Genomic DNA, 17,086 nt, shown 5'->3' on the forward strand with positions numbered 1-17,086 from the left:
CACAACTTTGTGTGTGTGTTCCAGGCCCCCCCTGGGTGAGCCGGCTGGTGGAGGAGCGTCAGATGGTGAAGCTGGGGCGGACGATACGCCTGTCCTGCCCGGTGGAGGGCGACCCGCCGCCCCTGGTGCTCTGGGTGAAGGACGGGCGGAACGTGATCCGCGGCTGGAGCCGCTACAGGCTGCTGAAGCAGGGCCTGAAGATCAAGGAGGTGGAGCTGGACGACGCCGGCGTCTACGTGTGCCGCGCCACCAACGGCTTCGGCAGCGTCGCCCTCAACTACACCCTCATCGTCATCAGTGAGTGACGCCGTCTCCACCTCTGCTCTGCTTTGGTCTCTGTTCACCTCCTCTACCCTGCTCTCTCCACCTCTGCTCTGCTTTGGTCTCTGTTCACCTCCTCTACCCTGCTCTCTCCACCTCCTGTACTCTCTGCTCCCCTCCTTCATTCTGCTCTCTCCACCTCCTGTACTCTCTGCTCCCCTCCTTCATTCTGCTCTCTCCACCTCCTGTACTCTCCACCTCCCCTACTTTACTCTCTCCACCTTGTCTACTCTCTCTCCACCTCCTCCCTGCTGTCTGTCCACCTCCTCAATTTTCTCTGTCCACCTCCTCTACTCTCTATTCACCTCCTTCATTCTGCTCTCTCCACCTCTTCTACCCTGCTCTCTCTCCACCTCCTCTATCCTTTCTCTCTTCTCCTCCTCTGCTCTCTTTTCACCTTCTCTGTTCTCTCTCTCTCTACCTCCTCTACCCTGCATTCTCTCCACATCGTCTCTCCTGCTCTCTACGTCCTCTACCCTGATCTGTCCACCTCCTCTCTCCTGCTCTCTCTGCACCTCCTCTACCCTCCTGTCTCATATTCCTAAATAACATCTGTCCACCTCCATCAAGACTGGATTCATCCATTCAGCACTAAGTAACCCTTCACTTCTCCAATACTCTCTTTATTTCCTGAACCTAGTCTCTCTGCCCACGTCTGTACCTTGTCTTTCTCTACTCAAAAATTACAACACATTTGTACTACTTCTTTTCCAGTCTCTCTGTGTCCTTCTGACCTTCTTCCATTTGTGAATAGCTAAGATAACTAAGGCACCGCAAAATCTCATCGTGTTTGCTGCTGATAAGGAGGCAACGTTTGGGCACAAACAGTGCCTTTGTCTGGCTGTCGAAATGTCGGTGCTTTATCTTCAGTAAACACCAACCTTCTTTTCTTTTTCTGATTGGCTCATAGTTTGGGCTGCATCTTGCTAGTTCTGGGTGCGCAATCACCACTATCTCATTTCACAAGCAAATAAATCTCCATCGACACCCCCCACCTCCTCTCCTCTGCTCTCCTCTTCACTTCTCCCCGTCCCCCATTTTCTACTCACCCCACCACCTCACCTCGTCCAATGACAAACTTGCCAGTCCACCTCTGCCCATTCTTTCCCACCTCTCCACCTCCTGTGCCACTCATGTGTTAATCATCTAATGTCTAAGATCACAAATATGTGATTTAGAATGTTCTCTAATGCAGTTGAGTTCTAGAACACTGACTCAGAATGTTGAAAAAAAAAAAGCATTCCAAAACATCTGCTCTTCCCAAGGTTAAAACAGTTTCTTTTTTCTTCAGTCTTCCTTATAAACTAATCATCATCATCATCATCATCAACACCACCACCGCTACCCCATATCCCCACAGCAGTCTCTGTGTGTGTGTGCAGTGTGAGCACTCTGGGGGCCTCCCAGCGGCCCGCCATGTGTGGGTAACCCAATCACAGCGTCGTCTGTCCAAGGCCGAACGGCGCACAGTAGTGAGTCACGAGCGCGATGTGTGAAATAACAAAGCGTCGTGAACGGGCGAGAGAGAGAAAAAAAAGAAACAGATTTAGCCTTAGCCTCCGTGTCCTCAGAAATGTCTACAGACGCTGCGCGGCCTGTAGACCCCCCAGCCCTGCTGAAACAGTTTCAGCCCGTCTTGGAAAGAAAAAACAGCAAGCGCACCAACTGCATTCATGTTGGACTTACGCTGGATTACACTTGGCATGACTGACAGGACCTGGCAGGCAACAGGCTATTAAATAAATATGGTTTCATTTAGGCAACAAGAAATGAAAACGTACAAGCGCGCATTGTGTAAAAAAGGGAAATTATGGCTTGTTAGCATTTTTAAAAAAAAAGAAGCCTACAGCTCATGTGTCTGGTTTCATATCAATTTCGGAGAACAAAGGAGTCCTTTACCTTCTGCGTCTGTCACATAGTGCTCCTGTCATGCAAGAGCTGCAGTTGTTTATGACAGTAGACAGTAACTCAACACCACACTCCTCATTTTCCGTTTAAAAAAAAAAATTCTGTCAGACACACTGGGAAACTATTAATAAATGAATTAAGTTGCTTAGTTGAGGCGCTGAAGTATTTCATGCGACTGGGCGTGAGGGAGAGAGAGTGTCAGGAGGGGTGGATGTGTGGGTTTGGGTGAGGGTGTGGGGGGCGATTGTTCACAGTCACTGGCACTGTGTGTGGGACACGCTGTCCAGACCGGGGGGGGGGGGGGGGGGGGGGCTGGTGCGTCTACAGAATGCTTGACTGATGCCTGTTGAGGGCCTCTGGACCAGGCCTCTGAAAGGCCTGCCTTAAAGGGGGAGGAGCTTGTGTCGCCCGGGCGGCGATAACTCTGCTCTGGTGCGCTGGTGTTGAAAGGCCCTCGGAGTCCGAGCGTGGGGTCCTTCCTGTGGAGCAGCCTGGTCCCTGGGCCCAGAGAGAGAGAGAGAGCTGTACTGTGGGAAAGGGGGCTGACTCATAGTCGCTACGCTGACGTTTGGAGCGTATGAAGTGTTTTAGGCCCGGGGGGGGGGGGGGGGGGGGGGGGTTGGGGCCTCTGCGTCCGTGAAGTCCCCACTCGTGGTGCACGTCGAGCGAGGGGCCCTTTCGGTGCGAGGAGTTTAACACAGCCTGTTGCGTTTCTATTCCTTACGCCCCCCCCACCCCCCCCGGGTTCCCTGTTAAATTATGCCGCAGTGGTCATTAAACCTGGTGGCTAATTGCCCCAGAACGAAAAGAAAGCAAGGCAGGACAATAAAAAAAAACTGAGGGCTTTTGGTTTCTGGGAATCACATCATTTGAGAAGGTGGTAGCATTTTGTGGTGTGGAAGTTTGCCTCCCCCCCCCCCCCCCCCTTCCTTACTGCATTCTGTTGCATGACCCTCTCACCCTCCCCCCCACACACACACACACACACACATTCTGTGTAACGAATCCAAGCTACTAATCTAGCAGGTGTTCAGTAAAAACATGACCGAAAAATCCATAAAGTGCAAAGCGCCATGGTTTCAATCAGCTTAAAAAAAAAATCTTAGTCAGCGCTATTCGCTTTTTTTTTGTTGAAAAAATAACTGCACTCTGGTCAAAATGTTCTCAGACGCTTAGCTGCACTCCGGAGGCAGCGGTGTGCTCAGACACCCGACACACAGAGACTAACGTCAACCAGAATCTTGGCGGGGGAAACTCCCGCCAGCTTTAATTATTCCAGGGAGGAGCGCTCGGCGACATTCGATAGCACCTGCTGTCGCTGAGGCTGCGTCTAAAGTTCCCGTTCCTGCGGTGGACAAGCACGGGCAGGAGGCACGTCTAACCTCAGGTTCCGATACCCCCCCCCCCCTTTTTTTTTTTTAATATAACAGTCGCCGCAACATACCGAGGAGAACGCTCTTGTCATAAAGGTGTAATTTTATCTTTTTACTCGATATTTTGCCCCCACATCCTGCTTCGTTCCGTGATGGATGAGTGCAGTCGTTTGGCCGTGGAGCCGGGTGGAGGTAACCGTTGTAATTTGAAAGCTTCGTTTTACAGAGAGCGCACTTTGGGCTGAAGTGGCTCTTTGTGCGCCTGTGTGTGCGAACACAGGTACATTTCCTTGTCTGAAATGGATGTGGAAATTCAATACGGTTCGGTATTATTGTGAGCTAACCACCTGCCCAGTCTTTTTTATGACATCATAAACTTGGATTGACAAAAAAAAAAAAAAAAAAAAACTTACAGCTTGGCTGTAACTGTGAACTTCTCGGAATACTTTTTTTAAAAAGCCAAAATGTGGCTTTCGCAGTTTAATTTTTATTAATATTAGTAAAGAAAGATGTTGTTCAGTGTAAGCTGTCAAAGAGGCGTGATACCATGTTTCAGTTACCACTGAGGTCTCTTCTGGCCCTCCCATTATAAATTCTGGCTGTTCCCTTCGGCTGGGTGAATAGACCAGTCACAATGCTGTTAGTTTAAGCCAGAATGGCACAGCTCAGTGTCCCAGAATCACCCAGGCCACCCTCCGCCCCCCCCGCCCGCCCGCCCCTCCCGCTGGCCTCCCCCTTGCGGGGGCCTTTGTTAGCCTGCGTGTCGAAGGCCACTCGTGCTCCGCTTGCATTTTTCGGGCTCTGTGCCGCCTGACTGGAGCACGCCCGGAGAAGGTGGACCTCGTCACGTAAAGAGGCATTAGAAACGGACTGGGTCAGGGTGGCGGCGTCTCCTTTCACTGCTGAGAAGGGCGCTGTCCGCAAGGAGGGAAATGGGTCCAGTGTGTCCAAGACAACCGCGGTAGAACCCTGGAGTCTTTTGGGGGAGGGGGAGGGGGAGGGGGGAGGGACATAAAGCACTAAAACAGAAGAATGGGTATGGGGGGGGCATAAGGAACTAGAACAGAAGAGTGGGCATGGGGCGGGGGGGCATAAAGCAATAGAACAGAGGAATGGACGTGGGGGGCGGGGGGGGGGGCATAAGGCACTAGCGAACAGAAGAGTTGGCATGGTCCTGGCCCTGATGTCAGTTCTGTGGCACGCCCCCACACACACACACAAACGGGGATCGTGTTCCCATGAGCCTCTGGGTGCTTGGGGCTTGTTTACCTCCCTCGTGCCACTCACCTATGGCAGCCGGCTCCCTGGACACCGCCTGGTCGCCTCTGTGCAGCGGCCTGTGGCACCGAGTCAGGAGGCGGTCAGGACTGCTCTGTGTAGGACAGGATTCTGGGGCACTCTGCCAACTGTCAACTTTTCTTTTCTTTTTTCTTTTTTTGTTGTTGTTGTTCGGCTGCCTGCAGGGGAGGTGCATATGTTGTTGTCGTCTAGCCCACACCGTCCTCACCTAAATGGCTAATTGTATTAAAATGACATGTCGGGGGGGGGGGGGGCAGCAATTCTAGACTACTGACAGACAAAAGAGGGAGTCTGAGTTGGGAGGGTAGGAAGGGGGGGGTGCGGAGGTTGAGGTTTTGGACCAGAATACCGAAGGTACATTTTTGTCAAAAACCCCCACCTTCCTTCCTCCCTTCCTTTTCTTTTTTTTTTTTTTTTTTTTTCTGGAATGGAGTGACTCAGAGGTTAGAGCAGAGCAGCGATCCAAAGTTTTTTTTTTTCGCGTTGAATTAATGTTTGAGTAATTGCCGCTTCGTATTTTTCTTCTCTGAAGCGAGAAAGGGCAGCGTTCTGGATTGCCTGTCGTGGCGTGCATTTTGTGGGCAGTGTTTTTTTTTATTTTGGTTGCTTAATACCGAACCCACTCCGTCCAACAGAGAGGAGGCTCTTAGAACCGCCGTTCTTTGGAAGACCCGGTGAATGGCGGTGATGTGGGCGATGCTATAGAAATCGCTGGAACAAGCATAAACAGTCAAATCACCCAGGCTGTCCTTTGATCCTTTTTTTTCGTACCGATGCAACAATGAGGAATGTTTAAATGTGATTACTTATAGAATGACAGATATGTCCTTCAGCCATGCCTTCCAGAAACAAGTTTTTTTTTTTTCTGGTTTTTTTTTTTCTTCTCCCTCCTCATTGTAGGGAAATACGTCGGGACAAGTTCAAAGCACAAAACACATATGGACGCAAATTAATCCATGCTTGTGTGAGTGGCGGAAGAAAAAGAGCGCGAGATGAAAGGATGTTTTGATGGAATTGAAACCATTCTGGTCTCACATGAAATCAAGTCAAACAGAAAGACAAAAAAAAAAGAAAAGGGTTTTGCCTCTGTGCGCGAGAGAAAGCGGGAGGCTCAGGCTAGCACGACAAACAACTTCCTGTTGAAACGGCGCATCCTGGAATGGCAAGATGTGAACTGCGAGAGGTGGGGGTGGGGGGGGGGCACACACACAGCCGTGACTAAACAGTTGCTCTCCCTCCCCAGACACGCTTCTGACGGGGACGGGGGCTCGGAACAGCTGGGCCGGCTTTTACGGGTCCTCCTTACAGCTGCTTTTCTACTACTACTGTCTGCCGAGCGGAAGCTGCTCAGCTCTTTAAGCGTAAACAGAGAAGAAGTCAAAAGAGAAAAAAAAAGAAAAAAAAAATCTGATGCTTCAGTGCTGCTCCCATCCTGTTTGAGAGTTCCGGGAGGCCACAGGGCTAGGCTGTGTACCTTTTGGGCATTCCCTGAGAACAGAGTCTTTTCCCTCCACTGCCCCAGCTGCAGTCAGCATGTGCCCTAGCAGCACCCCCCCACCCCCCGCCAGCCCCCCCCCGACCCCTCCCGACGCCCCGTCCCGCGGGTGGCTGGGCGCGTGAGGTGGGCCCCCTCTCCGGGGCCCAGGCGGGTTTCCAGGCTTTAATTAAACAGGGAGAATGCAAATTATCCACCTTCACTCACACTCCACATTAAAGCCCCTTTCATCCAGCTCATTAGAGAGCCCTGCTGAGGCGGGGGGGGTGGGGGGCCGACCGGCTGGCCCTCTGCAGGACGCACAGGCTCCCCTTCCACACGGCACAGAAGAAAAGAAGAAGGGGGGGGCGGTTGGGGAGGGGGGTGGCGGGTAGGGGTTGTGGAGGGGGGGGGGGGGAGAAAAGGTTAGGGTAATTTCCTCCCGAGTCGCCATGCGCCTGTTGCTGCAAAAACCGCGTATGGCTCTATAAAAGATAGGAGAGGCTTCTAATTACCCTTTTTCGGCTCCGCTCCCTTCCCTGTCCCATGCTGCGCGCGCGCTAACGCTCTCTAATTTGCGTCTCTGGCTTCAATCGAAATCGGGGCCCGTGCGTGCGCCCCGAGTCGCTGCTGTGCGGCTCGCCAAAAATAGCCGTCGCCGGTCAGATGATTTCGGTCCGCGGCGCACTGTACCGAAATACGTCCGCGAATAGTAATTTGCGTCGCCGGCGGAGCCCCGTCTGAACTCCGTGATTGATGTGCGCTTCTTTTTTTAGGGACGCCCGTAAACGTGTCAGTCAGGACTCCGCTGTGTTGCGCAAGCTGCGCGGGCTCGCGCGCTGTGTGTCGATAGCGGCGACGGTTTTGTATACCTTATTGTGTGATTTTCAAAAATATTCACGTAGAGGAATTGTTGCTTTAGCAGCTGAGCTGAAAAAATTACAGTAGAAATGTGCTGAGGTATATGAGTGAGTGAGGTAAAGCACACCGGAGAGGAACTTGCAACCCCGCAGATCCAAAGTTCTGTGGTTTCGCCGCTACTGCACGTAATTCCATATTGGGTGGCTAGAATGGAAATATTACTTAAACTGAAGTTACAAACGTTTACTGTATCGTAATTAGATTTCTTGTATAATCTAATTACAGGTAAATCCATGAGGTATAGGCTCACTGTTGTTTTGCTTAGAGTGGTTCAAAAGATTCAGGCAGGCATATTACCATAGCAACAGACGAGAAGTGCTCCATTACACTTTTTCATGACTGTTTTTAATGTACTCTGTGAGAAATGAATATGGGTTTTTCATCCAGGTACAAAGTGCTCATTTTATTCAGAAGCGTCTTCCCCGATGAAAATCAACTGCACATTCCAGCCTCGTTCATTACATTGTGTTTGTTTTTGCTTGTGATATTTGGGCAGGGTTAGGAACCCCCCACCCTACCCCCACCTCTCCCCTTCCCCCATGTCATGCGCAGTGGAGTGTGTGTTTGTACAGGTATGAATGGAGAATGAAGCTTTTTGACGGAGGAACCCTTTAAAGTTCTTTTCCTAAAATAATACGCGGCCCTAAAAAAAATGGCGTCTCCACATGAAGGGGGCTTGTAACAGGAGCTGCAGCCTGCCCCCGGCCCCCTTGCCCCCAACACGCCGTCCCCACTCAAGCCGCCCCACTCGCCCCTCTCTGAGTGTGTCTCTGTCGGTTTGGGTGAGGGGTGTAGGGGGCCCCCTCTTTCCCTCCTGCACTACCCGTCCACCATTTTTCTACATACAAAAAGCTGCAAAAAAAGTGCCTAATGAGGTACAAAAGCTTGTCATTGGAGTGGTACCCTATAGGTACATAAAATTGTTCCCCTAGAGAGCACTACCTTTTTTTTTTTTTTGCTTGTAAAAGGCACTAATTAGTACCTGAACAGAACATTGTTGAACTTTGTTTTTATGGTACATTTGGTGGAATCTGTTCCTCCAGGAACAAAAAATGTGCCTCTGCCGTACCTTTAAATTCTGAGCGTGTGCATTCTGCAGCTCAGAGCAGCGCGCTTCCCTCCGCTGGCGCGCCCTCGCGTTCTTCTCGGCAGTGAGCGTGCGCCACGTGTGTCCAAGGATGGGGCCTAGGCAGGTTATAAATACGGTTAGCCGGGTCATACCATGGTGATGAGTCTTCACTCCTGTTGCTTGGGTTATTTTTGCTTTTGTGGAGGTGAAGCCTCTCTGCTGTAGTGTAACGGACCAACCTCACATTTTCCGAGACTTTGAAGGTGATATGTTTTTTTTGTGTAATCGGCTGGTGGCCCCCTTGTATTTTGGCCACCAGCCAATATAAACTTTCAAAAAAAATCAAAAGCTTGCCATTTTCTTTCTTTTTTTTTTTTTGTTAGAGCCTAACTTGAATTTACAACACGTAAAAAAAAACACAAACGCTTGCGATCGGAAAAAAAAAAAAACTCCTTACGCGGGACAAAATTTCTCGGGGCCCCTGATTTTTTTTTACACCTGTCAGGACACTGAGAAAACATCCCCAACTGCCGGCGGAGAGAGAGATGCAAGGAATGGGACCTCGCTAAGACCCCTTTAGGCCAGATAATGCCCCTCTAATTCCACCTCGCTGCAGCTGAATGGCGGCACACAGGCTCCCTCCGGGGAACCAATGGAACGGCCTCCGCAAGCCTTTTATTCCCCGGGTCCTCCAGCCAACGGCAACAATGGAGCCGTGGCGGGCTGAACACTCCTCCGGGATTTCGGCTCTCGCCCCCCCCCCCCCGGTCCCCGCCGTCGAAGCCCGGGGCGTGTCCCGCGGCGGTAACGCACTGACTGTGTGAACGCGGGGGATTAAACCCGGACAAAGGTGCGCCCCGCTTTGCTCCCTGAAGCAAAGGGGGGGACGGGGGGGACGGCGGCGGCGGCGGCGGCTACCGGAGTTTAAAGACGACAGCGACCGCGCCGCGCCGCGGCTTCGCGCTTCGCTCAGTTCGCACGCCCCAGACTCCGGCCTCATTTTCACCAAAAAAAAAACATTACCTTTTATTATTTGAACTGTTTTAATTTATTTGTTGGCGACAGCCGCGCGCTGTCTTTTTAAACGTGTCGAGGTTGCTGTCGCGCTCGTTGGCCTCCAGAAATGTTGGAATGTGTTGCTTTGCTTCGTGGCCTTAAGTGTATGGCGAGCAGACCAGCGCTACGTGCTCTGCATATCTGTCCAGGACCGACACCGTTATCGTTGCTCCGGGGAAAAAGCTAACGGGTCATTGGGTGTGGAGATCCCAACCTGCCGGGTGATTGGTTAAACCCTGCCACGGCTCGGGGAGCAGAGGTTGGGATGTCATATCTCTGGGGCCGCAGTCGATTACAGTGCCTGACCACGGATCCCAGTTGTAGGCCTACTCTGTAGTCGTATTGTATGGAATCATATAGCCTACAGACTTACAGAGATGAGGTTAAAAGGGCGGTACTGTAGAACTGATGTTTAGGCAGCTGGGACTGCGGTTCTGGTGATAGAGCTAGCAGAAGCTGATATTATCAAACCAGAGTGATTACAGTGAGAAGGCATTTTTAAAAACGAAAAAAAAAAGAAAAGAAAAAGCAGTGGGCTAAAAAGTGTCCACAGTGACACGCAGTTTGTTTTCTGTCTAAACATCTTTTTTTATTATTAACCTGAATGATTTGATTCCCTTGAACAGGTGGTTCTGTTAAATAGGTAATTTTATGGTGGGTTACCTTTTTTTTTTAAACAACACGTTAATTATTATCTTAGTCATTCATTCTTGAATCTTAAGTGTCACACATTTAACTTTTATTTGGAAAGGGGAGTCTGAATACTGGAATTTAATAAAGAATTTGATTGTTACCTTAAGGCAAGTGTGTGTATAATTGTTTGTGAGTAGTCTTAATTTATATGATTATAAAAACTGGTTAACATTGAAAGCAGGTTAGTTTAGCCTGCGTTGTGAAAGCAAGCAGTTGCGTAGGGTGCCCAAATTATTCTTCTATGTATGTTCATTCTGGGACATTGGGAGTAAGAGTCTGTCATTTTGACGTGTTATGGAGTGACAAACAAGGACTAATCACCCCTCTCAGCTATAGGGTTATTATGATGGTTTTACACAACAATCAAACACAATTTAAATTTGGTGTAAGTAGGCCTAAGTAGGCCTACCAATTTTCCTAATGTATAATTTTACTTGCGGTGCATAGTGGGTCGCATTTTTCAAGATATAGTTATAACATTATAATCTAAAATGTAGTTTTCAGGCAACATAAACGTTTCAGAACTATTATCTGCAAATATGTATTCTCTTAAGGACAAAAAACGCTCCACAATAATATGTTAGATGAGCTGCGAGTGACACAGGATGTAATGAGTTGTGTTATTATTATTATTATTATTAAGTCTACACGTGTGAGAATCGTTTGTTCGTGTAGCCCTACTAGCCCATATTAGGGCTGTGGCGCCGACACTGGAGCTGTTGATTTGGAATTACTGCCGTTTGCACAGGGACGGCGATACTGGTGTACGTAGGAGGAGCGCGGTCAGCAGTGGACTGTAGTCGAGAAAAGGGTTAGAAAAGGGTCCTCTGTACATTCCAGCGCACCGAGCCAGAGAACCGACCCAAATAAAGCAGTCCTCTCAGCTCCGTCTATGCAGTTTAGTTTAAAGGCAGTTAATTGGTTTCCTGCTCAGGGTTAAGTCAACACGGCGTCTTGTTTTAAACAGTGTGGAAACTTGAGAGAAGCAACAATATCGGCACTGTTTGTCCGCCCCCTCACAGTCCCCAGTTAAAATAATACGAGCGTTAGCTAGTTATGGTTCCCATAGAGCTGTAAAACCTAATACGACTGAAATGAAAACACGTACGAGTTTACGCGTCTCACACTCCACTGATCTCCAGGCGTCGTCATTCATTTTACGCGTGGTGGACCCCCCAGATCAACAGGCACGGCAAATAAATGTTGTCTTCAGCAAAACATCCGCGTAAATTTTTACACTTATTGAGACTCGTGTAAAGTTCATTTAAAAACGTCAATACTCGGTATGTATGAAAGCACTTTTTTCCGGGAAAGAAAGATAAATTACGAATTTGGCAATAACTTAACACTGCTTCGCGATCATAAAAAATGACCTGCTTACGTTGTATCTTTTCAGCTGGACTGCTTTATAGTGCCATCTTGTGGACGTGTACGGGAATAATGTGAATTCAAGCCAATGCAATGGGGAAAAGTCTGCTCTAAACAACACGAAGTTGGATATTTGAGTGTTTTTTTCTTCTTCTTTTTTCTTTTTCTGTGCGGCCTATTTTAGCCTATGAATGAACAGCTTAGCTACCAAGCTACATTACTTTCCCCTCTCCAGCTGGGATTACCCAGGTGGCTTGTGTCTGTCATGCTTCCTCATGCTCGCACTTCCTGTGACTGTAGTTTATCATTGCCTCCGGGCTCTCCTTTGTGTGGCTGGGTCTTACATCTTGAGCCTACTAAGCACCTACATGCTTTTTCTAAAGAACATCTGCTCCTGTGCCGTGTACACAGCAGCGAGTGTGTGTGTGTGTGTGCGTGAATATATTTGAGTGTGCACATCTGTGCATGCCTGTGCGTATGCTTGCGTGTATGTGTTAAGCGTGTTTGTGTTAATTCGCCCCCACCCCACCCATCCCCCCACCCTCACCCCCTAATCAGTGGATATCCTCTGCCTTTCGCAGATGACTCTGCTGTGACCCAGAGTAAGCCTGAGCCATCGTCAGTGGAGCCCAATGCAGACCTCAGCCAACACAATCCCTCTGGGCAGCCCTTGGGTGAGAAAGGGATTCTACTTTCTTCTGTTTTTCCACACATTTCTCTTCATTTAACGGTCCTTTTTCTGAGAATATAATCATATATTTTTTTTACATTCAGATACATTTGTTGTGTCAAGACCTAACAAGGTTTTATTTGGACATTCAGGGTGTGCAAATGTATGGTGGTCGGCTATGGTATACACTGCAACACTTTCTGTAGTAAAACAAGTTTGTTTTGTTGTGAAGCGGCAGACAAAATATCACACATCAAGCTGTGATTATAATCCACTGACATAATTAAAAATGTACCCCTAAGTTTATGCCTGGTTAACCTGTAAAAACCAGGTAACAACTGTTGGAATGTGACATTTCTCAGCTTCTTTTGGCATCGTTAACACGAGTGGTATTAGGACATTTTCAAAGGTGGCTCAGAGTAGATTCTACCCAATAAAATCCCTACCTGTTCAAATATTTTCTTTAAAGAATATTCTTTCTGCGAGCAATCTGAGTCAAAGGCTGGTTTACTGAATGTGAAGTAACATGTTTAATTATAAAGAATTCAGACTGTCTTTGTTATGACTAGTCCACTGATTGAGCATGCCTGGTTTGAGTGAATTTGCCAGTAATGGTCTTATAATAGTACTACTTCACGACGGCCAGCAACAAGGCACTGGCCTCATTACATTACAGGCATTTAGCAGACGCTCTTATCCAGAGCGACTTACATTGTATCCAGTTATACAGCTGGATATATACTGGAGCAATGCAGGTTAAGTAAGTACCTTGCTCAAGGGTACAACAGCAGCGTCCAACGGGGGGAATCTAACCAGTGACCTTTATTTTACAAGACCAATTCCTTATCCATTATACTACACCCAAGAACTGGAGTTGGTCCCCGGGTGTTGCACTGTGGCTGCCCGCTGCTCCTGAGGATAGCCATGATTTGTCAAATGCAGAGGACAAAAATAAAGCACACAACCTGTGTAACCTTTGACCTTTAATAAGCGGCCCGTGCGGTTTGCTGTTTTGTTACCGGCAGTGAAGCCGCGGTTCAGCCAGCCCACGAAGATGCGGCAGCGGGTGCTGGAGAAGCCGGTGGGCAGCTCCGTGCGGCTCAAGTGCCTGGCGAGCGGCAGCCCGGCGCCCGCCATCACCTGGTGGAAGGACCAGACGCGGCTGCCCGCGCCGCGCCAGGCCAAGCGCCCGCAGTGGACCCTCACCCTCAAGAACCTGCAGCCCCAGGACAGCGCCAAGTACACCTGCCACGTCTCCAACCCCGCCGGGCACATCAACGCCACGTACAAAGTGGACGTCATCGGTACGGCTGGCACAACTGACCGTGTAGTTTAACCGGCTTCACAGTTAACCTCTCGAGTGTGTGATAACTGGCAAAGATCACTGCCTGGATCAGACCCAGCGGATTATAATTTAAAATACCTCATTTAATGTTCTGAGCTATGTAAGAGTGGTGCCCAATCATCTGCCATGGAGGGCCTAGAACAGACAGGATTTCATTCCAACCAATCGCCACCCCTGCTGATCTCACTACTTAAACACCGTCAATCAGAGAGGAGGGAACTAATTAGTGAAATCAGCAGGTGAAGTGATTGGCTGGAATAAAATCCTGCATATACATTTGACCCTCCATGGAACATGATTGGGCAACACTTCTTTAAAATGTTTTTTTTTTTTTTTTTTGTTAAATTCTTAACTTATCGATAAGCTAGTAATACAAGATATGTCAACCATTAGGATTGTCGTTGACCTCTGACCTCCCCTCTCACTCCAGAACGCACCAACTCCAAGCCGATTCTGACGGGCACACACCCGGTGAACACCACGGTGGAGTTCGGCGGCACCACCTCCTTCCAGTGCAAGGTGCACAGCGACGTCAAGCCCGTCATCCAGTGGCTGAAGAGGGTGGAGCCGGGCACGGAGGGGCGCTACAACTCGACCCTGGAGGTGGGTGGGCAGCATTTCGTGGTGCTGCCCACGGGGGACGTGTGGTCCAGGCCGGACGGCTCCTACCTCAACAAGCTGGCCGTGGTCAAGGCCCAGGACGAGGACGCGGGCATGTACATCTGCCTGGGCGCCAACACCATGGGCTACAGCTTCCGGAGCGCTTACCTCACCGTGCTGCCAGGTGAGTACTGAGCCCATGACGTTCGGACACCAGAGGAGGCCCTGGAGCAGGGCTACCCAACCCTGTTCCTGGAGAGCTACCGTCCTGCAGGTTTTCACTCCATCCCTAGCAAAGCACACCTCATTCAATAGCCAGAGATTTCATTGAGCTGCTAATTAGTAGAATCAGGCATGCCATATTAAGGGTTTAAACGGAAACCCACAGGATGGTAGATCTCCAGGAACAGGGTTGGGCAGCCCTGACCACTATTTTTTCACGATAAGGGGGATTCTTCAAAAAAAAAAAAAAAAAGAATTTTTAAATCGTTTTTTCTCTATTATTGGCGTGAAGGTTTGACATGATACTTTCTGAAATTGAGTTTTTCACGGATAAAGGTGAGCGTGATGGTTAAGTGAACGTTACGTGTTGTAAGTACAGAGGTAATGCTTCGCTCGCTCGCGTTCTCAGACCCGCAGGTGGAGAACACCGTGACGCCCCCCCACCTGAGCTCCGGCCTGCCCTGGCCCCTGATCATCGGCATCCCGGCGGCTGCCCTGCTCATCGTCGGCACCATCGTGCTCTGGCTGTGCCACAGCCGCCGCCGGAACGGCGCCCTGCCCCCCCGCGGGCCCCCGCACCGCGACCACCACGCCGTCGACAAGGATTTCGCCACCCCCGCCAGCGCCACCCCCGACTTCCCCAGCCAGAGACTGATGGGCGTGGGCCCCCCCGTGCTGAACGGCCAGCCGAAGCTGTACCCCAAGGTCTACACGGATGTGCACACCCACACGCACACACACTCGCACGCCCACGTGGACGGGAAGGTGCACCAGCACCAGCACTTCCACTACCAGTGCTAACCGGAGCCCCGAGGCCTTCGTCTCTTCAGCTACTGCCGCTCCCTTGAATCTTTAACGGACTACAACCAAGGGACAGTCCCGTGCGTCGTTGTTAGCTTGTGTAAACTACAATACCCAAGATGCCACAGGGGGGAAAAAGTCACCTGAGCAGTGAGTAACTGCCACACATGCGCAGCTCTGGGGGTGACACTTCTGGACAGCTTTGGACAGTGTTACTGAAGTACCCGCTGTCTGCTTTGGAGGATAATGGGGGGAAAAAAATGCTTTGAAAAGTCTCAGGACTGGGGACGAATTCTCACGTACATTTTTCTTGCAGTTCATAATGTACGTTCTTCGATCAGCTGAGACGACACAAATTATCAGGGGGTGTTTTTTAAGAGACAAAATTGTATAAAACACCGCCTGCCCCACTCCCACATATTACCATATGTAAAGTGTACATATATATTTTAATTATGAAACGTTTGTGTATCCAAAGCAGAAAATAATATAAGGATTAGCGTATAAGCTTTTGTAAACTGGAAGCTGCGACTGTGACAAATCTGCTGACCTGTACCAGCGTTATTGTTTACAATGTGTTGTCCTTAATTGTTTATAGTGGTACATGAGCAACACAAACTGTGGTGCTTGGATTTTTTTTTTTTTGTATTAATATACAATATTATTTCAGGAAGAGACTATGCAATGCGTGCAAGGTTTGTCAGGGAAACTGGATGAATGAGTGAAATGATGAATAAATGATAAGGGCATTTTGTTGTGTTTCCATAAAAATCTCTTTTATTCTTTGCATCTTTATATGTCTGATAAAAGCAGTATTACCAAATATGTGTACCCCGTGTGTCACAAAATGCCATTTTCTCTTATACCAATGGTAGAAAACATGTATGTATGACTCATATTTTGTAAGGTTTTTTTTCTCCATATTTAGGACATGAACTGTATTGTATTTTTGTATCTGTTGTTCAGTCATGTACAGTATTGTACATGTACTGTATTATATTTGTATCTGTTGTCTGTATTAACTAGGATTGGCTAGATGGACATATTTTGCGCAAAAGCTGTCGGATGAAATCAGTTTTGGTCCTTGTAGCCGAATGAGTAACACAGAAATGATTTCCACTATATTGAATGCTAAACTTTATTCATTTTCTGAATGGACACAAAGGCAAAAGGCAAATCTTACAGCTGCTCATTGTACACATTATGTAACCAATTTATTCTACCTTTTTAACTTTTTTGTGTGCTTTATTGGAGTAATTATGGCAACGTATTCTGTCCAGGAGTACAGCAGCTATGCCTTATCCCGTACTCAAACCAACAACTCATAGATAAAGAATTTAATGCCCAAGTATTCATAATTAATTGTTGTCAATAATTGTTGTCTTACAAGTGGTTTGTAAACATGCACAGTCTCACTGAGAAACATTGCATGCTGCAATCTTATTCTGGTGCTCAGACAAGAGCATTAGATAAGAAATATTTTTCTAATAAAAATATTGATTTTCTTTATTTTTGCTGTTATGTGTTTTATTTCCCGATTGCAGATCTGTTGAAAGGAATATTTTATGAATTTATGAATCGACAGCCACTTCGTAGTACAAGCAGTGAATTTCCAAATCTTTTGCATCTGCCAAGCTTGATTCTCATATATAATTAAAGCAAATCATTTACTGATAGCGAAAACATATAAGCGCTGCTCATAGTAAAGTTATGCAGTTCAAAATTAAAGGCAGACCTACCAAAACAGTGCTCAGTGCCCAGTTGATTTCCCAGCTCTCTCTCTCCCCCGATTAGGCCTCGGTCCACTGTTGGTTTAACAAGCTCAGGAATGCCATGCAAAAACTATGCGGCACTTTTCACCACCGAGACATAAGAGGAATATTCCCAATAGGATTTGGATTTGATGATTAATATGAGGGGGTAAGTACTGAGTCGGACCAAGGGGAAAAGGGCAAGTTCCTCAGTT

General features: G+C 48.4%; 1 protein-coding gene across 1 annotated transcript in view; it reads left to right on the forward strand.

Moving 5' to 3' along the window:
• Positions 1-16,629, forward strand: part of fgfrl1b (fibroblast growth factor receptor like 1b) — a 35,540-nt gene extending 18,911 nt beyond the window's left edge. Inside the window, exons 3-7 of the mRNA XM_035409312.1 lie at positions 25-297; positions 12,064-12,156; positions 13,178-13,456; positions 13,928-14,281; positions 14,729-16,629. Coding sequence (XP_035265203.1) covers positions 25-297; positions 12,064-12,156; positions 13,178-13,456; positions 13,928-14,281; positions 14,729-15,120 — 1,391 coding nt within the window. The 3' untranslated portion in view covers positions 15,121-16,629. The remainder of the gene's footprint in view (positions 1-24; positions 298-12,063; positions 12,157-13,177; positions 13,457-13,927; positions 14,282-14,728) is intronic.
• Positions 16,630-17,086: the final 457 nt, after the last annotated feature.

The sequence above is a fragment of the Anguilla anguilla genome, chromosome 3 (assembly GCF_013347855.1).
Source record: "Anguilla anguilla isolate fAngAng1 chromosome 3, fAngAng1.pri, whole genome shotgun sequence".
Taxonomy (NCBI): Eukaryota; Metazoa; Chordata; class Actinopteri; order Anguilliformes; family Anguillidae; genus Anguilla; species Anguilla anguilla.